At 41.8% G+C, this 23,532-nt stretch overlaps 1 protein-coding gene across 1 annotated transcript in view; it reads left to right on the forward strand.

Moving 5' to 3' along the window:
* SDK2 (sidekick cell adhesion molecule 2) overlaps window positions 1–23,532 on the forward strand; it is a 247,810-nt gene that overhangs the window by 59,951 nt on the left and 164,327 nt on the right. The window contains exon 4 of the mRNA XM_036755650.1: window positions 21,002–21,149. Within this exon, the coding sequence (XP_036611545.1) occupies window positions 21,002–21,149 (148 nt within the window). The remainder of the gene's footprint in view (window positions 1–21,001; window positions 21,150–23,532) is intronic.

A 23,532-nucleotide genomic window follows, 5' to 3' on the forward strand; every position in this document is an offset into this window, starting at 1 on the left:
CCACCTAGCTGCCTGAAACATTACCAGAACTGAATACCATGTTTCAGATAAAGTCCAACCAGGACAGTGTACAGTGGGACTGTCACCTCTTTAGTCCAGGATTAGTCCTCTCTTAATGCAGCCTAAGATTACATTAGCTTCTTTGGCTGTTATATACACTCTTGACTAATAATGAGCTTGCAGCCAACTAAAAACCCCAGATCTTATCAACCTGCTGCTTAGTTAAACCTCCTCATCTTGTACTTGTGAAGTTGACTATTTGAACCCACATGTCAAATTTTACATTTCTCCCTATTAAATGTCATGCTATTAATGCAGCCAAATATTCGAGTCTGTCATCTTTTTTAATCCTGACTGTCATCCAGTGTGTAACTTAAACCTCCCTGTTTTGTTTCATCTGCACATTTGATAAGCATACCACCTATGCCTTTATCCAAGTCATTAATGAAAATATTAAACAGCACAATACCAGCCAGGTGGTGAAATGGATAAATTGCTGGACTTGGAGTCAGAAAGACCTGATTTCAAATCCAGCCTCAGGAATGTAGTAGCTGTGTGACCATGGGCAAATCACTTATGCTGTCTGCCTTAGTATCCCTCCCACTTTGCCTCCTCCCATGATACTGATATTAAAGTATGTGGCCATTCATGATGACTTTTCAAGATTAAGAGAGGAGCAGCTGTTATGAGAATCAATTGAGATAGTATTATATTAGCACAGTACCTGGCACGTAGGAGATGCCTCCTTCCTTCCTAGCACAGATACCAAAGCATTCCTTTGGAGACTTCCTCCCAAGTTAAAATTGAACCCATTAATGGCTACTCTTCGGGTCTGACCATTTATCCAGTTCTCAATCTTACTTTCTTTGACACCAAGACATTTATTTGCCCCCCTCCAATCTCCTTATACCTTTCCCATTCTCTACAATCTTTCAAAGATCATCAACAGTGGCTGGCTCACCAGTCATATCTGCCAGCTCTTTCAGGACTCAAGAACACAGTCCATCTGACCTTGAACTCATCAGTAACAGCTACATGCTCTGCTACTCTATCCCTATAGTAAGAGAGAGTGGGTATCATCTTGTTAAACCAATTTGTTCTGTCATTTCCAGCCCAAAGATCATATCCTTGTCAGAGAAAACAAAACTATAGAAGAGTCAAATGACATCAGTTATCATTATTCTGTGCACTCTGAAAAGTATTTGTATCCTTCTTTACTCCTCTTTCCCCCAATATAGTTTGGGGTGGGGCACAGTATAGTCTTTAAAATTTTTTTTCTTTTTCTTGGGAAGACCTACATAAACTGATGCAGAATGAAATGAGCAGAACCAGGAAATCATTATACACAGTAACAGCAATTTTGTAACAATGAACAACTGAAAGATTTGGCTGCTCTGATGAGTACAGTGACCCAAGACAGTTCCTAAGGACTCATGATGAAAAATGACATTCACCTTCAGAGAGAGAACTGATGAACTCTGGATGTAAATTGAAGTGTAATTTTTTTCACTTTCAAAAAAAGAAATTTTTAAAATCCTCTTTTAGCTTTTCTCATTGCCCTCAGTTCATTTTAAGTTTGAGAACCCTGAAACTATTCTTACAGGACCATGCCATGGTTTTGTACACATCTTTCACAACCTGACCTAACTTTCATTTTCTGAATATATGTTTTGAAAATCTAAGTTGTTTGGTGAGTTCCCTGGGCATCCACATTGCCTTTTTTTGAACAATCTTCCCCATCAGAATTATTTATTTATTTCTTCAGAATTTCATTACTGAGAGCTTCTCTTTATTCCTGGGATGACTTCCCTACTAGAATTTCAGACCATGGAGCTCTACCTGTCTCTTCTCCAAATACAGTCTTCCAGAATCTGTAATATATGTCAGACCACTACCAGCTTTACTCTCCTCTCTCACAGAATTTAAGTTGGAAGAATCATTTCTCTCCTTCCCTCTCCCATCATTTCTACTCCAGATATTAATTCTTCATCAAAGCAAGGTGGCGGAGTGGAGAGAGTGTGCTAGAGGGAGAGTTAGGAAGACCTGAGTTCAAATACAGCTTCAAATGCTTATTAGCTGTGTGACCTTAAGCATGTCATGTAATGTCTGTCTGCCTTAGTTATCTCATCCCTAACTGGTAATAAAAATAGTACCTACCTCCCCACCCCCAGGGTTTTTGTGAGGATCAAATAAGATAATTTTCATAAAGCACTTTGCAACCCTAGAAATGCTAGCTATTATCCTTGTTGGTAAGAATCAAATCCAGAACCAAAGTTCCTTTTGTTTATTCATAACTTCATCTTTCAAAGGTTGAAGTTAATGATTAGGGCAAGTTACAAATGTATTAACTGCTTTGTTTTGAAGAGAAAAAGAGCCCTAGCAAATATGTTGAATGTGTCATTGTTGTTTTTTGTCCACTCTCGAAGAAGACCATGGCATCAGGAGGATGATGCCATGACTTGCAAGTGAATTGGATTTAAATGAGGGACAGCTGTACAAAATCCCCAGCCTCGCTTTCTCCTCTGGAGCCATCTGGGTCCAGTGGCATACTGAATATACTGATAACTGAAGCCTCCAACACCTCAGTTTTATGCCTTCATGACAATGTATGTTCTATTTTCTGAATTCTTCCACAATTTTCTCTTTCTATCTACATAATCCATAGCATCCTTTATATTTCTACCCTGATGAACTTCACCCAGATGTTTTCTTTCATAGTTCTGGGATTTCTTCCCATCTTCTTAAGTGCTCCTATTCTGGCACCCTTTACTTTCAATTTCACTTTTCAGTATTGTATGCCCATCCAGAGCCATATCATAGTTGCAACAGGGGGAGGAGTACACATGTGGAGTGGGGATAGTATGGACCTAAAGAATCGTCTAATGCCAGCTAATGATAAATGCCAGCAGCGTTGCAAAAAGGGCCATTTTAACACAACTTTTCTGCTTACAGGCTCATTTCCTTGTAAAGTTTCTCTCCAGGTTCAAAAGCAGTCTACTGGGCATAGTTAAACTCAGAAGTTTAGTCTGAACCGGATAAAATCTATTTTTATTTTTGATGTACTGCTCCTCTCTTAATCTTGAAAAGTCATCGTGAATGACCACATATTTTAATATCAGTATCGAACAGCATATCTTTTTAAAAAAAATACATATTAAAATAAAGAATATCGAACTACAATATGAATTGCAGATGGAGGTTGAAATTCTTCCTTTTTCCCCCCATTCTCTATCCTTCCTCCTCAAAAAACCAGAGGGAAAAATGGGGAAGAAAGATGATTGGAGAGGTAAAAGGAAGTAATAATTTCCACAGGCAGTACTCCAGGGAAGAATGGGGAGAAAAAAGGGGAGTGGACTGTGTCTCCCTATGTGACTGCTGCTTTGGCACAATCTGCCGTCAACTCCTCTGCCTACTTCCCATCTGTCCGTGAGTAGCTGCTCTTAACTCTTACCGCTATCTTATCGGCAGCTAACTTCCACTCCCAGTCTGATGGCTTCTATTCCCTGCCTCCAGCAGCAAAATTGCCATGTATTGATCTGAAGCAACTAGATAGGGTTGGCAGGAGAAGCATAGAACTGAGCCTGGCTACATACCTTTCTTTTCCTCTGTATCACTACATGGCTTCTCCCTGAAGGAAGTCCCTTCAAGGTCAGAAGCCCCAGAAACTTTGGTAATGCGTGTGTAATGACAGTGTAATGGTCATCAGTGTTGGTGTCATGACCTGAACTAGCCACCTATTAATGTAACAAAATTGTTATTGTCGTGGTTTGTCCTTCGTTCTTGAAGAGGACCATGATATCAGGAAGGTGATGCCAGACATGCAAGTGAATTGGATATGAATGAAGGAGGGCTGTTCAAAGTCACCAGCCTCGCTTTCTTGCCTGTAGCCATCTGGGTCCAGTGGCAAGATATAGATTGGGACTATTGGAGATGGCCATGGGTGCAGTGGGAGAATGTAACAAATAATCACAATCTGAATCTACTATTTTCTCCACCAGTTTGCTCCCTCCAACCTGCCCTCATGCAAAGGAAAATACACAACCACAGGGTTACAACTCAAACTCTTTCAAAATCTAGGGATAACCCTATTGAGGGAAAATACTCTCCCCCTCCTCACTAATCTAGTTTTCAAGCTACCATTGATTTGCTTCCTATCCACACAAACAGTCACTTACAATGTAATACAGAGTGCCTAATATTTACACAGCCAGCCACTCACAATAATGACACCTTCAAATCATAAACATAACCATTTATTTAACAATTAGGTAAAAAAAAACAACCTTACAGGCTCCTTTATAATAAAACAGATGTATAAATTATTAAATATAACACTATCCATGCATAAACCTAGGTCACAGTCTCCCACCAGTGCACTTAATATCTATGGGAAAGAGTAAGGAACACACTTATAGGAACCTGGCAGTGAAACAAATGAGAAAAGGAAACCCATATACTTAATAATACTTATGACTTCAGACTACAGGCTTTCTATGTCATTGGTCCATTCGGGAACATTTGCACCATATGAAACTGTTTCTCTGCTTACTTCTTGTCCCTTGCTCCTCACAGTTGTCCAACCGGAAAAGTCCTCATCTCTTATTTGCTCAGTCATAGCATTTACAAGCTTTTTAAAATTTAAAATCATTCTTTAAAAGTTGTTTAATAATATATAGCTAGCATAATTTATAGTAGCCCTTTAAGGTTTCAAATATGGCATATCTTCTTAAAAACCTTGGCGGATAGGTGCCATATTATCTCCATTTTACAGATGAGGAAACTGAGGCAAGCAGTGGTTAAGCGAACTTACCTAGGGTCACCCCCAGCTACTAAGTGTCTGAGACTGGATTCGAACTTCAATCTTCCAGACTCCAGGTGTAGAACTTTATCCAACGACTCACCTCAGATAGTTTAAAAATTGTTACTCCTTGATGTGAGTGACATTTCGCTCTGAGCCAAAGAACAGCAAAGCTCATCAAACTGGCTATCTCTGGGTCATATAGACCACCAGTTAGTTCTTCACTCACTCTTTGCTGTTTGTCCAATCAAAGCTCACAGCCACACAAATCAATTTGACGCATTATACAACACCAACAAACCCAACCCATGGCTTGGATTCAGAGCAGCTGCAAAGCGCTCTTCTGCTTTTCCCTATCAAACCAGAGGTGGCAGCAGGGAGTAGCGAGTACCAACTCTAGATGGCATTGAAAGACCAAGGTTGTTACTGAAACTAAGGCAATCAGTTAATTCTCTACTACTCAATAATCTGACTAGATCTAGCTGCCACAGCTCTAACAGAACAGTTTTTCAGCATGTTGTATCTTCAGTTATTCTCAGGTTCCTAGATCAGGCTCTTCCTTTTGATTCCTATATCTTTAATGGCTTAAATGAGAGCTTCTTGACTCTTGGTGACTTATCTTTCATTTAAAAGGTAACAATTTGCCAAATTTCCTCAATGAAGTCAGCAGTTCTTTCTTAATCATACCATATTTTTCAAATGTTTATATATAGACTTTCCTTTTTTTTTTTCTTTTGTCCTCCTTTGGGCAAAACTGCTGAGGTACCATAATCCCATGAAGCTCTAAATCTCCAACATGGTCTGACATCTTCTTTAATGTCCTTGAAATAATGATTCTTTACACTCAGATTTATCCAATCTTTTATAAAGAAAAGTTCTCCCTCTGCCTCTTTAAACAGTAAAATATTCCCACACAAATAAGGTATCATTCCACGACTCCTAAGGTGATTTGAGGCTTTTTTTTATTTATACCACATTTCATTTTCCATCCAAAATTGCTTAAATCCTATCTGGAAAGTTGTTTCTTCAATCACATGGTTATATCACAGTTTTTAGGTTAGCTTAAAATTGTGTTGTCTTCTGAGATACTCTGTTTTTCAGCAGTATATCTTAAAACAAAATCCTTTTCCTACTCCTTTTAGTTATCAAAATGCCCATCTATAACAGCTGCAATATATTACATCCACTGACAGTTAATATAAATATAAATCTTTTTTCTGTGCAAAAATAATTTTTTTCTCTTTTCATCGCTAACTACACTATGTGAAAAGAAACTTAAAGGGACCATGTACCTTGCACCTGCAAAGCCCACCAGCTAAACATCCTTCCATCCTATCAAGCATCTGTGGTAACATCTAAGAGGTGGGGAGAAGCAGTCTAAACTCTGGAGATAGTCATGGACTTCATCCCATTTAGTCTCAGTGATTCAGTTATGCCTGTGAGAGCAAAAATGCCTCTTTGGGTTAGGGTCTTTAGTTCGTCTTGCTTGACCAGCAGGATGTCATCCACATGAGAATGTCAGACCACTGGGCAGATGTCCAGGGACTAATCTCAGATCTCTGCTACTTCCTTCCTGCCTGTCATCCATTCCCACCTTTCTGGGAAAACTGCGGAAGGTACATGTTATCCCTCGGGCTAATGCCATTCTCCATTTTTAGAGAAGATGCAGGTTCACTACTCCTGATATTCCAACAAGTCACAGCACCAAGGTCATGCTGTGGTTTGAACAGAACCATTGCCTTTTAATCACCGTCATATAACTTTTGCTAAAGGGCACATTTGGATCCTGGCATCAGCTAGGTGCTGCATGCAAAAATTGAAACAGACATGGTCTCTGCCCTCGAGAAGTTCTCAGTTTGGGGCTGAGAGAGATGGGGGAAGTGAAAAGCAGGGACCTGGGACAAGAATACAATGTATAATATGATAGAATTATAATAATATGCATAAGGTATAATAATATGTATTACTATAATATAATTTTCCTAGTACCTGACCTCTCCCTTCTCCCCCTTCTAAAATCTTTTTTTAAACAATGCAGAATAAAGTATTTCTGGGCCTCTCCATCATAAATGACATACTAGATCTAAACCACTGCCATCTTTGCTCAGGGAGGCCTGAACCCAGGAGACAGGGGAGTTTAAGGGGACAGCCCCAAACTCTGGCTTTGAGGTGTGGTCTAAAAGGCAACAGTATGACTGTTCTGCAACACTGACAAATCATAGGGAGGTAAATATTACCCTTGTAAAGAAAAACAAACAGTGATGTGAGTCACTTGGCTCATTCCAGCCATGGCTGCCTATTAGAGGATCTGACATGGACCAAAGCAATTGGATTATATACAGGGTTGTTGTGAGGATCAAATGGGATGATATTTGTAAAGCATCTAACACAGTGCTTGGCACATAGTAGGCCCGTGGCCATAGTAGACACATGGTTATTTCTTTCCCCTTCCCCCTTTGTTACCATAATAGAAGTTAATTTATATATTTATATATATACATATATATTTATGTATTATAGATACATACTTATTTGTATTTATATAATACTTGGAGGCTTGTAAATCCCATTACCTATATTATCTCAACCTTAACCCTCACAAAAATCCTGGTAGGTAGGTCCTATTACTATCACCATTTTACAGATGTGGAAACTAAGGTTGAGAGAGGTTAACTGACTCCCCCAGGGTCACATACCTAGGAAGTACTAAAAGCAAGCTTTGAACTTGGGTCTCTCTGACTCCAGGTCTAACACCATCTTCACTGAGCCACCTAGATGCCTAGAACGCCCACTTCCAACCTTCCTACTCTCCCCCCAGAGAGAGTCGTTAAGGATTTCCCTCTTTCTTCTTTCCCATTTCTCAAACCCAAGTGACCAGATGCCCATGGGTGGAAGCCCAGCCTCCAGGAAGTTACTGCATTCCATTATCACTGTTATTTGTCACCAAGCTAGGTGGAAAGCACAATCTGCCATCATGTTAAATAAACTGGCCAGCTGTTGACAAGGAATGTAGTCACAAGGCCCCTTACCAGGGAGGTCTTAGAGGGGGAAACAGAAGCCAGAGGAGAGATGACCAAAGGCTTTTCCCCAAGGGCAGACGTCGTATAACCCTGGAAAGCCACGGCATTCACCTCTCCTCGACCACAGGCAGAAGATCCTCAATTGTTGACACTTGGGCCCCCAGACCTTCAACTGTTTTACACTTAGAAGTTCTCTTTCTCCAGAAATTGCCATTCTCTTTAACGAGAGAGCTTGCAGGTACCCTCTCAGTGAAATCTTAAAGTGGAAAGAGCTCTTTGCAACCTCTTTAGTTGAAAAGCCTGGGGAATTAGGGAGTCCCCAGGAAGCTCATTCCAGGAGCTGAGAAAGCTCTAACAAGCTAATGAATATTTCTGAGTGGCCTGCTTCTACTGGGGATGATGGTAAGTGAGGTGGTAGGATGGAGAAGGGGATGGAAACCTATTCCCAGGGCTGAGAGACAGCAAGGAGCCTTGGTCCAGTTCTCTACTCCTCTCTTATCTCTCAGTTCACTCTGTGCTCTCATTTGTTACACTCAATTAGCCCAGGGCCTCAGCTATGGATGGAAGATAATCCATTCCAGCATCTCCTTACTTTCCAGTGATATTGCTTAAGGCTAATTTTTTAGGGATTTGGGGCATTTAAAGCTCTTTATTTATTTACCATAATTTCAGATCTAACCATGTCACTCCCTATTCAGTAAACCCTATTCCTTCCTGTTGCCTCTAGAACCAAAAATAAACTCCTCTCTTTAGCTGTAAAAGCCCTTCCAACCTTGCTCCAACATAGCTTTCCAGCCTTACTGGACGTGACTCCCCATCCCATCCTCCAGGATCCAGCCAAACTGGCCTTCTCTCTGTTCCTCACACACATCCCTCCATCTCCTATCTCTACTTTGAGCTCACTAGCTGTTCCTTATGCCTGGAATTCTCTCCCTCCTTACATCTGCCCTATAGATTCTCTCTTCTCTCTATGCAGCTCAAGCACCAACTTCTTTTTTATTTAAATCTATTTATTTTTAGTTTATAGCACTCATTTCCACAAGTTTTTAAGTTCCAAATTTTCTCCTCCTCCCTCTCCTGCCCCCTCCCCACCAAGATGGCATGTAATCCGATATAGGTTCTACATATACCTTCACATTAAACATATATTCACAATAGACAAGTGGTAAAGAAGAGTTATAACCAATGGAATGAACCACAGGAGAGAAGAAAAAAAAAAGAGAGAGAGCAAATAGTGTGTTTTCAATCTGCATTCAGACTCCATAATTTCTCCTCTGGATGTACATAGCTTTTTCCATCATGAGTCTTTTGGAGCTGTCTTCGAACCTTGCATTGCTGAGAAGAGCCAAGTCTATCAAACTTAGTCATCACAGATACAGTGTGTCTGTAATTGTGTATAATGTTCTCCTGGTTCTGTTCCCCTCATTCAATATCTGATCATGTAGGTCTTTCCAGGTTATTATGAAGTCCATCTGCTCATCATTTCTTATAGCACAATAGTATTCCATTACAATCATATACCACAACTTGTTCAGCCATTCCCCAGTTGATGGGCATCCCCTTGATTTCCAATTCTTTGCCACCACAAAAAGAGCTGCTATGAATATTTTTGTACATATGGGTCCTTTTCCCACTTGTATGATCTCTTTCAAGCACCAACTTCTTGAAGCCTTTCCTGGTCCCCTCGAATTCTAGTGCTCTCTCTCCCAAAGTACCTTGTATTTAAAACTACTTTGAATTTATTTGTATTTATACTATATATACTTACATATTTGTCTCCTCCATTAGATTGTAAGCTCCTTGTGAGGAGGTATTGTTTCATTTCGTACAATGCCTGGCACATAGTAGGTGTATGATAAATGCTTCTTAATTAAAGGGTGAAAGATGAGGCCTAGAAGATCCATTGTTGAGAGATGCAAGACCAAAATGGAAGCCCATATATAAGAAATGAGACAGGGTAAATGGAGGAAGGAAGGTCATAAATAACCTACAATGGGACCAAGGACATCTATAGGAGCTAAGGATACCTTTAGAGCCACATGATCAATTTTTTTAATTAGTTAAATTTATTTTTAGTTTTCAGTATTCATTTCCATAAGTTTTAAATTATCTCCCCCTTCCTACCCCCTCCCTCCCCAAGATGGCCTACAGTCTGATATAGGTTCTACATATACATTCCTACCAAGTGATCAATTTTTAAATGGTTTATTGATGCTTGACTTAAACATTACCATTACTCCTCTATCACACCCTTTCTGTCCCCCTTTCTGCCCCCAAATCCTCCCTCATAACAATAAAGTACGATTATGAAAAATGTGACCCACAGGTGGGGGAGCGGATGAGAGTGGTGTCCCCTTCCTAAAAAGGAGCTTCAGTTCTGGGCTTGGGTGCTCAGTCCTGGGGGAAACCTGCAAATCATCTTCAACAGAGTCCCACAGTCACAAAGTCCAATAAAGGATTTTTACTTTCCATAATTTCCGTTGGAAATACCCTAGTCCATCAGATCACTACATACCTCCTGTTACACAACTCTTGTTACAGGAGTAAATCAGTACATCGACCAAATGTGACCTAGTCCAACCCTTTCATTTTACAGAAGAAGAAACTGAGAGCCGGGAAAAGGAATTCATTTGCTTAAAGTTACAAATCTGACTGGAGCTAGGACTAGAATTAGGTCTCTTAAATTTTCATCTGATTTACCATGCTTGCTGCCTCCATCTTTCCTTTCCTGCCATTTTCCTTCCCTCTGAGAGGCAAGACCAGGTGGTAAAAAACAAAGGACCTTTTTTCTGGGTCCTTTTTTTTGTACAATACTTTCATTTTCCTGCTAAGGATATAACCCCTCTCCTTGGAAAATCAATTTGCATTTTAAGAGGCCCAACATAATAGAGAATATATATATATTATTCTTCCCTATATAGCCTGGACCACCTTCCCTTTCAAACATGGACCCTGTTTAAGCTACCCCAAGTTCAAGGCATCCTTTGAGTCTGCGTCTATTCAAAACTAAACTTACAAGCCCCCACTAGTGTTCCTTTTAGCACAACAGCTAGGAAACATGTCAATTCAGGGCAAAAGACATTTGAGATCATAGGATCACAGTTGATAATCAATAAGCATTTATTAAGAGCCTACCGTGTGCTAGGCACTGTGCTTACACAATGAGTAACTGACAGGTCTCAAACCCATTGGTGAGTTAGAGGAATGTCTATCCCAAGCATGTAAAGACTTCCCCTGACAGAATGGGAGGATGAGAACAATTTGTTCCAGCGACCATGAAGGTGGCTGAAACACCCCCCGTGGAGCACTTAGAGATTGGTCGGACGTTGAAGGAGCCAACGTCATCCACTGCATCCTGGATTAGTGCCAGTTGCCTTGATTTTTGGTCTGCCTCTGGACTTCAATGACTCTGGAAGAGAGAGTGGGACTGATGACTTTGTACAGCTCTGCCTCACTTAAATCCAGTTCAATCATGAGTCAAGACATCACCCCAGGATGTCATTGGTCCTCTTCAAAAATGAGGAATGAACAGCAGCTGGAATGGGGATGCATTTACAAAGAATGGAACAGTCCCTCCACTCAAGGAATTAACATTCTAACGAGATCATTTGTAGGATGGTAATAGAATAGAATCGGGTATCCAAAGCTGGAAGAAAACCCAAAGGTCATGTAATCCAACCCCTTCACTTTGTAGATGGGGAAACCTGAGGGCCAGATAAGCGAAATGACCAGTCTAGTTGAGTAGAAGAGTCAAATGAGACAGAAAATTCTCCCATCAACGCTGGGGTCTACTCTGTCATTGATTCCCATAACACCTGTGGAAAAAGGAGCCTGTGCAGAGAATACCTGTGTGAGAGAGTGCATGCTTACACAGAGTACATGCTTAGACAACCCACGTAGTCAAAGCAATTCACATTCCTAGGTCTTTGTGCCAGCTGGAACCCTTCTCTGCCTTCAACACTGGCAATCTCCACTTCCCTACGGAGGTGTTGATGTTATAGAATGTCTTGGGATGTCATCATGCTGTGAGCTGCTACTGTTTTCTGCTGGGCTGTTCACTCTCCTGCCTACCATTTGTTGGCTCTTGACACTGCGTGGCTTACCGCTGTTTCTCCACCGCAGTGTGCTGGTGTGTATTTAAGTGCGGCTAATATGAGGCCACTTCCCTGCTGGGAAAGATTCTCAGTTCTTTAAAGCCTATAGCCTCAGGGGCTATTTCAGCTTTTTTGTACATCAGACCTCCAGTGGTACCTAGCCAGCTAGCAAAATCCCTTAGGCTAAGGTAATTCTGCCTTTTGAACTCCTTTGCTTGCATCCACACTGCCATTATCTGTACTCCCTCTAGTACTTGACTTTGGGTAAGCACTCTTTTTTTCAACTCCCTCATGCCCTGACACTCAGGAGGATTCCAAAATGCAGTAGCTTTCATCCAAATCACTGTCAGTATCCCCTTCTACCAAGAGGCAGCTAGGTGGCGCTATGGATAGAGCACTGGGTCTGGAGTCAGGATGATCTGAATTCAAATCCAGCCTCAGATGCTTACTAGTTGTGGGACCCTGAGCAAATCACTTAACCTCTGAATTCCTCAGTTTCCCCAACTATGAGATAGGAACAGTAATGGGCCCATTATTGTTCCTCATTGGTTGGTTATGAGGATCGAGTGAGGTAATATCAAAACACTTAGATTAGTGCATGGCATACAGTAGATGCTCAATAAATGCTTGTTTCCTTCCTCTTCAAATGGACCAATATTTATTTCATCTGTAATTGTTTAGTGGGTCCTTCTCAGAGCCCACATGGCTGACTTTTCATTGCTTTTATCTTCTTGATGCTGAAGGAATAACTAACTCCCCTTTGGACAACAAATGGTTGCATATTCTTTGCAGGACCCCATCCATTCCCCAGGCTCTTTTGTAGATGACATTTGATATCCATTGCCTCTTCTGCTATCTGATGTATTCCTTGGACATTAAGATTTTGTAGCAGGACACCCACCCCTAAATGGGGTTCCTAGAACAAAACTCAAGCCTTATGCTCCTACTTGTTTCTCTGTGAGCTTTTATGAGCTAAAGTCATAGCTAGTCTGTAGAAATTAGAAAGCTTCAGCTGTTCTTAGTCAGAAGATGTGCTAGTTGTGAGTTTTCTCCGTTCTCTGAGCTACCAAAGCATACATGAATAGATTAATGTTGCTCTCACCAAAGTATCATCAGATATGGCAAACAGCTTGTGAGGTCATTGTCACAGCATTGCACGAGTGCCCTCCACATGGTACGTACCGATGCCTTTATGCCTTCTGCTCAGGCCTCAGCGTGTTCACTAGCCCTCCATTTGAAAAAATTGGGGTTGTAAGTCTTAAAAACAGTAAGGTATAGCTCTAGTCTCGATTTCCGCCAAAACTTGAATAGCTTACTCTTAAATTCTCCATTGTAGTCAGAATAGATCCGTGCATGCAAGCCATACACAGAGAAATACTACTCTCATCACATCTTGGCAACTGTAGAAAGTTTCTGATTATCGAATGCTTATGCTTATGCATGCCTAGTAGAAATGTCTCCATTAGGGTGTTCATGTTTTTCTTATCTCCTTCCAGAGACTTTTTTTTAAGTCTATACACACATGTTCCAAAGGTTTTCTGGTACTTATTCTCTCCAAGTAAGGGGAAAGGAGTAAGTATATATTAGGTGTCTACTATATTCCAGGCACTGTGCTAAACACTTCACAATTATTGTCTCCTTAAATCCACACAACACTCATTTGAGGCAGGTGCTATTATCTTCCCTGTTTTACAGGTGAGGAAATTCAGACAGAGGTTAAGTGACTTACCCAAGGTCACACAGCTAGTAATTGTCTAAGACTGGATTTAAACTCGGGTCTTCCTGACTCCAGGCCCAGTGCTCTATCTACTACACCACCTAGCTGCCTGGTAAGCAGTACAGATCAGTAGTACTTTCCCTTTGGACACATAAAGCACAGGTTTGACCCTTCTTACCAACAGCGGCTGCCATCTTGGGCCAGTATAATCTATCTATTTTGTACCAGCTTTTGGTAAGACAGGAACCTGGTAGAGAACAGACTTCCACATTTCTGTTGTTGTGGTTGTTGTTCATCATTCTCTTCTCAAAGAGGACCGACAACATCATGAGGGTGATGTCTTGACTTGCATTGTAGGCACCGTACTTGGTGCTCTTCTCCAACTATGTGTTTATCACAGTTCTTTGCTTGTAATAGGCTCATGATAAATGTTTGTTAACCTCGGTGGGGTTTGGTTTCCTCATCTGTGAAATGAGGGAGTTAGATGGGGAGGGCCTGCCTCTAAAACTCCTTCCTGTTCTTGATCTTTGATCCTAAGATCTCATGAATTTGGAATGAATGAAACAAGGATGGTAGAAGGAAGATTTCCAAACAGGTATCTGTGGAGTCAGAAGTGAAAAGCCTGAGCAGTTAATCTGCTCAGGGGCCTTGAGTCTTGAGAGCTATATGTGGAATGAAGTCAGCAGGTTAGGGGATGCCCGAGTCAAGTCAACAAGCTTTTATGAAGTGTCTGCTGGGTGCCAGGCACTGTACTAAGCCCCAGGAATACAAAGAAAGGCAAAAACAGCCCAAGGAGAGAAGCTCGGATTCTCTCTTTTTATACGGGATGATGAAAGTGAATAGAGTAGAAAGAGGAGAGAGTTGGCCACATAATGTGAAGACAGGACTTATTAGAAAAAGACCCTGATGTTGGGACAGATTGAAGGCAAAAGAAAAAGGGGATGGCAGAGGATGAGATGGAGAGATAGTGTCATAGAAACAATGAACATGAACTTGGAGAGACTTTGAGAGACGGTGAAGGACAGAAGGGCCTGGCGTGCTATGGTCCATGGGGTCAGGAAGAGTTGGACAGAACTGAACAACAAGGAAAAATAGGACACCTGTTCCTCCTTTCTCTCCACCTCTCCTGCACATGTGTGCATACACACATACACCTGGAGGTAACTTAAGAATGCTTCCAGAGAAACATATCCAAAAGAACAAATCCACATGGTAAAAACTGAATTTTCTAAAAGGTGACTAGGGGATTGCTCCTTGGTTGGGATTAATCTAGGTGGGCTTTATGGAAGAAGGCTCCACTGATCTTTCAACATATGGCTCTCCTCTTCTAGCCCACCCTACTCTCCCAATCCCAAACCTCCAGGTCCCTGCAGCAGCTGCACTTTTTAAAACTCAAGTGCATCAGGCTCATAATTATGAGAATTGATAAGATACCCCTTTCCCCAGTCTGTCCTCTTTCTTTCTGCCACTGCTACACCAGGGTAGAGTGCCTCTGACACCTAACCACCTGTCTGACCTTGAAAAAGCCACAACCTCCCTGGGCCTGAATTTCATCCCATGTCCAATCTTGCCTTTACCTTGGTTTGACATACGAGAGTATTGAATTTAGAAGACTCTTGAGGTCCCTCCCAGCTGCATATCTCACTTCTACTGTCCGGGTCTCAGTTTCTTTATCTGTAAAATTACTTCCAATGTCCATTCCAGTTCTAAATCTATGATCCTAAATTCTCTACATGGCCCCACAATCTCCAGGTGAACAATACTCCCAGACTAGTACTCTCCAGGACTTTTCCAAGGAGGGAATGGGCAAGACAGGTAACATTTCTGCCTCCTACTCAGCATGAATTCCTCCTTCCCAAAAAGAAAATGCAAATCAGAGTCCTAATGAGAAATTAATAAGTCAGCTGTGCTAGCAACTAATGATAATGGCAAAGTCATTTAAAAAAGATTCTTTTACATGTTTTTAATTACAGCAATTAAAGGGAAGTCAATAAAACATCTCCCCCCTCCATCCCCTCTTTCTTTTTCCCACTCAACTTCTCTTTCCTTTTTTTTATTTTTTTATTAAAGTTGTTATAAATTTGCAGCACATGGAAATGAGGAAAGATGAATGAGATGCCTGGGAGCTGACCCAGAAGTCATCTTCCCCACCCCGCCAGCCAAGGTCATACTGTCACCCTGTCATCAGCTCAGGATTACTCTGGATCCTGCCAAAGCACTCTTACTCTTTAAATGAGTCCCAAGGCACCCTCCACACCACTCAGACATCCCCGAGGACTATGTCTTCAGTACAGATGTCAACCCTTCTAGCCTGGGAGCTGGACACAGCCACTAATCCCCGCTGAGTAGAGCTAGCCCTCTGGGATGTGATCCTCGTCTTTCCGTTCCCTATCCCCTTCCCCTCTGCCAAAAAATAAGTGTTTCAAACACTGGCCCTGGCTTGTAGTTACCAACAATGATGATAGCTTATACTTACATAACACTTACAAGGGACAAAAGGTTTAGGGGTTGGCTAGTTTCTAAATCATCAACAAGCATTTATTAAGCACTTATTGTGTGCCAAGCACCATGTGAAACTCTGGGGATACAAAGAAAGGCAAAAACAGTCCCTTTTGTTCAGTCATTTCCAACTTTTTGTGACCCCGTTTGGGGTTTTTTTTTTCTTTAGTATTTTATTTTTTCCAATTATATGTAAAGACAATTTTAACATTCATTTTTACAAAATTTTGAGTTCTAAATTGTTCTCCCTAGCTCCCCTCCCTTCTTCCTAAAATGGTAAGCAATTTGATATAGATGCAATCATGTAGAACATATTTCCATATTAGTCATAGTTGTGAAAGAAGAAACAGACCCAAGGGGAAAAACAAAAAATAAAGAAAGTGAAAATAGCATACTTTTGATCTGCATTCCGAGTCCATCATTTCCTTCTCTGGATGTGGATAGCATTTTCCATCATGAATCCTTTGGAATTGTCTTGGATCATTGCATTGATGAAAATAGCTAAGTCATTCATAGTTGATCATCACACAGTGTTGCTGTTACTGTGTATGATATTCTCCTGGTTCTGTTTATTTCACTTTGCGTCAGTTCATAGAAGTCTTTCCAAATTTTTCTGAGATATGCCTGCTCATTATTTTTATAGCATAGTAGTATTCTATTACATTCATATATCATAACTTGTTCAGTCATTCCCCAATTGCTGGGCAGCCGCTCAGTTTCCAATTTTTTGCCACCACAAAAAGAGCTGTTATAAATATTTTTGTACATATAGGTTCCCTTTTTTATGATTTCTTTGGGAGACAGACCTAGTAAGTGATATTGCTACATCAGAGGGTATACGCAGTTTCATTGCCCTTTGAACATAGTTCCAAATTGCTTTCCAGAATGGTTGGATCAGTTCACAACTCCACCAGCAGTACATTAGCTTCCCAACTTTCCCATATCCTCTCCAACATTTGTCATTTGCCTTTTCTGTTATATTAGTCAATATGATAGGTGTGAGATGGTACCTCAGGATTGTTTTAATTTGCATTTTACTAATCAGTAGTGACTTAGAGCATTTCTTCATATGACTATGGTTAGCTTTGGTTTCTTCATCTGAAAACTATCTGTTCATATCCTTTGACCTCTTATCAGTTGGGGAATGGTGTATGTTTTTTCTAAATTTGACTCAGTTCTCTATATATTTGAGAAATGAGGCCTTTATTGGAGACACTTGCTGTAAAGATTGTTTCCCTCCTTTCTGTTTTCCTTCCAATCTTGATTGCATTGATTTTGTTTGTAAACTTTTTCATTTAATATAATCAAAATTATCTATTTTACATTTAATAATATTCTCTATCTCTTGTGTGGTCATAAACTCTTCCCTTCTCCATAGATCTGACAGATAAACTATTCCTTGCTGTCCTGATTTGCTTATGGTATCACCCTCTATGTCTAAATCACATACCCATTTTGACCTTATCTTGGCATATGGTTTAAGATGTTGTCTATACCTACTTTGTGCCCTATTATTTTCCGGTCTTCCTAGCAGTTTTTGTCAAATAGTGAGTTCTTATCTCAGAGGCCAGGGTTTTGGGGTTTATCAAACACTAAATTATTATGGTCACTTACTACTGTGTCTTCTGTACCTAATCTATTCCAGTGATCCACCCATTTGGGGTTTTCTTGGCAAAGATGCTAGAGTGGTTTGCCATTTTCTTCTCCCACTTATTTTCCAGATAAGGAAATTGAGGCAAACAGGGTTAAGGGACTTGGCCGGAGTCCCTCAGCTAGTAAGTGTCTGAGGCCAGAAGATGAGTCCTCCTGATTTCAAGCCCAACCCTCTGTGCGCTATGGTGCCACCTGGCTGCCCTGCTTCCTCCCCTCAAGGAATTCACGGTCTAATGGGGAGAAAACATGCAATTAACAATACACAAACAAGATAGATTCAGGATAAATTAGAGGTAATCATGGAGGAAAGGCACTAACATTAATAATAATGATGATGATGATAGCTAATATTTATATGGCAGCTTGGTGACCCAGTGGGTAGAGCGCTGGTCCTGGAGTCAGGAAGACCTGAGTTCAAATCTGGCTTCAGACACTTACTAGCTGTGTGACCCTGGGCAAGTCACTTGTTTTACTTGTTTTCCTTAAGAGAAGGAAATGGCAAACCACTCCAGTATCTTTGCCAAGAAATCCCCACAGACAGTATGGTCCACAGGGTCAGGAAGAGTCAGAAACAACTGAACAGCAGCAAAAAATTTATATAGCACTTTTAGATTTACAAATATTATTTTATTTATTTCACAACAACCCTTGGAGGTAGGTGCTATTATTATCCTCATTTTACAAAAGAAGAACGTGAGGCAGGCAGAGATTAAGCGACTTGCTCAGGGTCACATAGCTAATAAGTGTCTGAGGTTAGATGGGAACTCAGGTCTTCCTGACTCTAGGTCCAGCACTCTATATACTATGTCTGTTCTATCATCTGTCCCATTAAGAGGGAATAGGAAAGGCTTCTTATAGAAGGTGAGACTTTAATTGAGGAAGCCTCAGCTTGCAGGAGGCCAGGAGGCGCAGTCAAGGAGGGTTAGTTCAATGTTAGAGATTTTTCATTTAAGGAATTTCTCTCTTTAAAATGCAAGAAGCCATAACTACCTAGAGGCAACCTAATATGTAGAGAAATGTACAGGTCTTGGAGTCAGGAAGATCTGGGTTGAAATCCTGCCTCTGACAGAATCGGTAATGGTGTGACCCACAGCAACTCCATAGGACTTACCAAAATATTACTTTGTGTCCGTGAAATTGTCCTTTTAATATTTTGATAATTTTTTCAATATAATTGGTTTCCTATGAAATAATATATATTTTGTTTTATGGATTTTAAAAACATTCTTCCGAGAAGGGGTCCCTAAGCTTCACCAGGCTGCCCAAGGGTGTCATAACATTTTTTTTAAAAAATGTTAGAAAAATCCCTAAATCATTACAGGTTGTTGCAATCTGATCTTCTTGGTGGAGCTAAGTTCCCATTGATTAAATCCCTGGTCCTCTGGGTATCCTCGAGTCTAGGACACAATAAGTGCTTATCAGTCATTTGGCCATTACTGTGAATGAGTGAATCTCTGGTGGTTCTCATTTATTAAACAGAGGATCCAAGATCAGGTCTTCCTGGCGGGTTTTCCCTGCCACTGAGAAGAGTGGGAACATTTGGAGGGACAGAGGGCAGCTGGCAAGGTCAAATCAAGATCTGACATCCTTCTGAAAGAGGGCGGGAATAATATGTCCTTCCTGGATCACAGGGAATAGTGGGGAAGATGAAGGAGGTGCTGGGGGCACATCTTTTTTTTTTTTCCTGCTCTTTATGAAACACTCATCCCAGTTTGGCATGGGAGTGACTGGCTGCAAGTCAGGAGGAAAGAGAGAGCAGAGGAAGAGGCATATGTGCGCTGGGATTTTGCTCAGGTACCTTTATTTCTGTACTGAAGCGTCTCTTAGGTGCTAACCCACCTCCCCTTCCAGGACTTCTCTTTTATTTGTCATTGTTCAATTATTCAGTTCAGGTCACTCTTCGTGACCCTATGGACTTTTCTTGGCAAAAATACCAGAGTGGTTTCCCATTTCTGTCTCCAGCATATCCCCGTTTTACAGATGAGACACTGAGGCAAATAAGGGTTATGTGACTTACCCAGGGCCACACAACTAGTAACTGCCTAAGGCCGGGTTTGAATTCAGGTCGTCCTGACTCTAGGCCCAGCATTCTATCCACTGTGCTGCCTAGCTACCCTCTTCTCCCATCGTTTTACTTTTTCTAGAGACTGAAGGGACTTCATTTCCCAATTTCTCCCTGCCCCCCCACCAAGAAAAAGTCTTTCCTGGTTCATCTGGGGCCCACACTGCTGCTGCAGGACTCTGTTTGTCTTCTGCCTTCTAGAAGGGGAATAGTGGCAGGTCCTCCGGATTCTCCCCGCAGAAGGTCCCCAGTGGGAGTCAGCCAGAGAAGTCTCATACCTTCCGCAATCGCTCTTCCATTTCCTTCTTGGCTTTCAGCTCATGGCTCAAGGATAAGTGTTTTCCCCCCCACAATGTGCCAAATCAGCAAGGGTGATTTGTCAGGAGGAGTTGGATGCTGTTCTCGCCTCTTCCCCAACCCCCATATCTAGATAGTTGATAATATGGTTGAAAAAGGAATTTAGCTCAAATCCTGCCTCAGATACTTCCTGGCTGAGTGACCCTGGGCAAGTCACTAATCTGTCCCAGGCTCAGTTTCCTCATCTGTAAAACTTATATATGGATTATAATAGCATCTATTTCCTAAGGTTGTTGTAAGAATCATAAAAGCTAACGTATGGACAATGCTTTGTAAACCTTTAAGCACTGTGTAAATGTCAGCTAATATTGTTGCAGTCTAGGAAGGAGAGCATTTTCCTATCTACTTTCCGAAATATAGCAAGTCATGGTAGCAGAGGAATTTCTCTCTCCTCAGAGGCAAGCCAAGGGTCCCAAATCTCTTCCAACAATACCTCTCAATGTGTATTGCTGAACCTCACTAAACCTGACCCTATCTCTCCCTCCCCTCCCCCCTTCCCTACTGTCCAGGCAGCAGCACCTGATTCCAATTAGCATTGAGTACTGGACACAAAAGTATTGGGAAAGGATAAGCCAGACTACAAGGGATGGTACTACTCGACTTCTAATTGCTTTGCCCTTTCCATCATTCTATTTTCTATTTGTCCATCGTCTTTCATTTGTATCATGTTATCTGTCCATTATCCTTTCTGCTCTCCCCACCTCCATCACAGGATCCAGACTGTCCTTGGGGCTGGCCCATTCCACCACAATCCCCGACCCCTTCTCACAGACTTTCCCCTCCTCCTCTTTCGTCCTGCAGATATGGGGAGTTTTGAAGAGGGTGAGAAGCACCAGAGTGTCTCCCACGGAGAGGCAGCTGTCATCAAAGCCCCTCGAATCTCCAGCTTCCCCCAGCCACAGGTCACTTGGTTCCGGGATGGCCGGAAGATTCCACCCAGCAGCAGAATGTGAGTACAGTTGTCCTCATGGGGCAGGTCAAGTTGGGCGGAAGCATTCACACCAAGTTATGATCAGGCACAGCCCAAACATCTGGAAGAAACAATAGAGCAGCCCTCTCAGGGAAATTTCTTCTCCATCATTGTTGACCTTAGGAAGAGAGGGAACACATCTTGGGTTATTGGTGAAAGGGTCTTGGGGAGGTCAAAGAGAGAAGTTATTGAGAGAAATGAGCTGCCCTGGAATGAGGGCTACAAAGGAGAGATTGCATTTTACCCAAAGTGGGGAATTTCAGGGGATGAGGGGAAAGGAGAAGAAAGTGAGACAAAGACAGGGGGAGAGACAGAGAGAGACAGAGAGAGAGAGAGAGAGAGAGAGAGACAGAGGGAAGAGAGGGGGGGGGGGGTGAGAGAGAGACAGAGACAGAGAGATAGAGATAGAGACAGAGATAGAGATAGAGTCACATAGAGTCAGAGACACAGAGATATCCCCAGACTAGCCTTTCATTCATTCTTTCATTCAGCAGCATTTATGAAGCACAGCCATCAACCTGGCTAGGACCAAGCACTGTGAAAAACCCTCTGAATACAAATCAAAAACCAGTCCCTGCCCTTAAGGAGCTTGTGTTCTAACTGGTGGAGAAACGACATACATGGGAGTGGTGGTGTTGTGATTTGGGAAGTCACTGGGTTGGTGAGAAGAGGGAGAGGAAAGGGGCAGGTCTTTTCTCTAGCTATGGCAGTGTTGATTTGACTAGGACTTCTGAAGCTGGAAAGGTTGGGTGTGAGTAGTACTTGCATGGATGCAGAAGATGGCCAAAAATAAAATGCAAACTGATCTAGAATAGGAATCATGGCTCATGGCTGGGGCTACCCAGAAATCCGTGTGACAACGCTTACCAACCAGGGAAGGAAATAAGCATCTATATAGCACCTACTATGTGTCAGGCACTTTGCTAAACAATTTTTGCAAATATTATCTCATTTGATCCTCATAACAGCCCTGCAACATAGGTGCAGTTGTGATTCCCACTTTACAGTGGAGGAAACTGAGGCAGAGGTAGGTTTCCTTTTTTTTAGGTGACTTGCCCAAAGTCACACAGCTAGTAATAGTCTGAGGTCAGATCTGAACTCAGATCTTCCAGACTCTAGGCCTAGCACTTTATTCATTGTGCCACCAGTTGCCTCTGGGATCTGACAGGTCCCCAGGTTCCAGAAGTGAGGCATTTTAGTCCCCTAGCAAGGTGCAGTGACAAGGTTCAGTGGTCCAGAAGATACATCGCTTTGCAGGTTAAATGGGAAGGAAACCACTTGTATGGAATGGGAATGAGTCTGGAGGAGCTCTGAGTACCAGAGCTAAGAGGGCAGAGTCCCCCAGGAGGGAAGGGTAGCAGGGCTCAAGAAGTTTAAACACACATAAAATGAAGTACAAAATAATTTCCATGAGGAGGGTACTTCAGTTGATCAATAGGCATTTATTAAGCACCTGTTGTATTCTAGGATTCTGCTAAACACCAGAGATACCTCTCAGAAAAGGTAAAAGACAGTCCTTGCCCTCAAGGAGCTTACAGTCTAATGGGAGAGATAGTATGTAAACACCCTGTACCAAAGTGGTGGCAGTATCAAAAGGGAGAAGGGGTTGTATTTGAGAGATGTTGGAAAGGTGAAATCAACAGTCCTGGGCAACAGATTGGCTATGGAGGGGTGGAAGTAAGACATATGAGGAGTCAAAGATGGCACCTAGGTTGTGAGTCTGGAGTACTGGGAGGATGGATGGTGGTGCCCTCAATAGTAATAGGGAAGTGTGGAAAGGAGGTGGGTTTAGGAGGAAACATAGTGAGCTCAGTTTTAGACAATTAGAAGTCTCCTGGACATCCAGCTTGAGATATCTGAAAGACAGTTGGAGATGTGAGACTGGAAGTCAGCAGAGGTTTTAGAGCTTGACACGTCCATTTGAGAATCATCACCATAGAGAAGATAATTAAATCCATGGAATCTGATGAGACCACCAAATGAAATGGTGTACGGGGTGAGGAGAAGGGGCCCAAGAAGAGCCCTGTGAGATACCACCAGTTAATGGGCATGACCTAGATGAAGATGCAGCAAAAGGAGACTGAGAAGGAGCAGTGAGACAGGTGGGAAGAGAAGCGGGAGGAAGGGCTATACCAGAAACCTCAAGAGAAGGATCAAGACAAAGAGGGTGACCAATAATCAAATGCTGCAGAGAGGTTAAGAAGGATGAGGAGTTTTCAAAGGCTGCTGGATTTAGCAACTGAGAGATTCCTGGTAGCTTTGAAGAAAGCAGTTTCAGTGGAATGATGATGTGAGGAGTTGTATTGTTAAGGGGTTAAGAAGAGAAGGAGAAGAGGACAAAATGGAAGCACCTATTGTAGAT

This window comes from Trichosurus vulpecula, chromosome 4, assembly GCF_011100635.1.
Source record: "Trichosurus vulpecula isolate mTriVul1 chromosome 4, mTriVul1.pri, whole genome shotgun sequence".
NCBI classification, from domain to species: Eukaryota; Metazoa; Chordata; class Mammalia; order Diprotodontia; family Phalangeridae; genus Trichosurus; species Trichosurus vulpecula.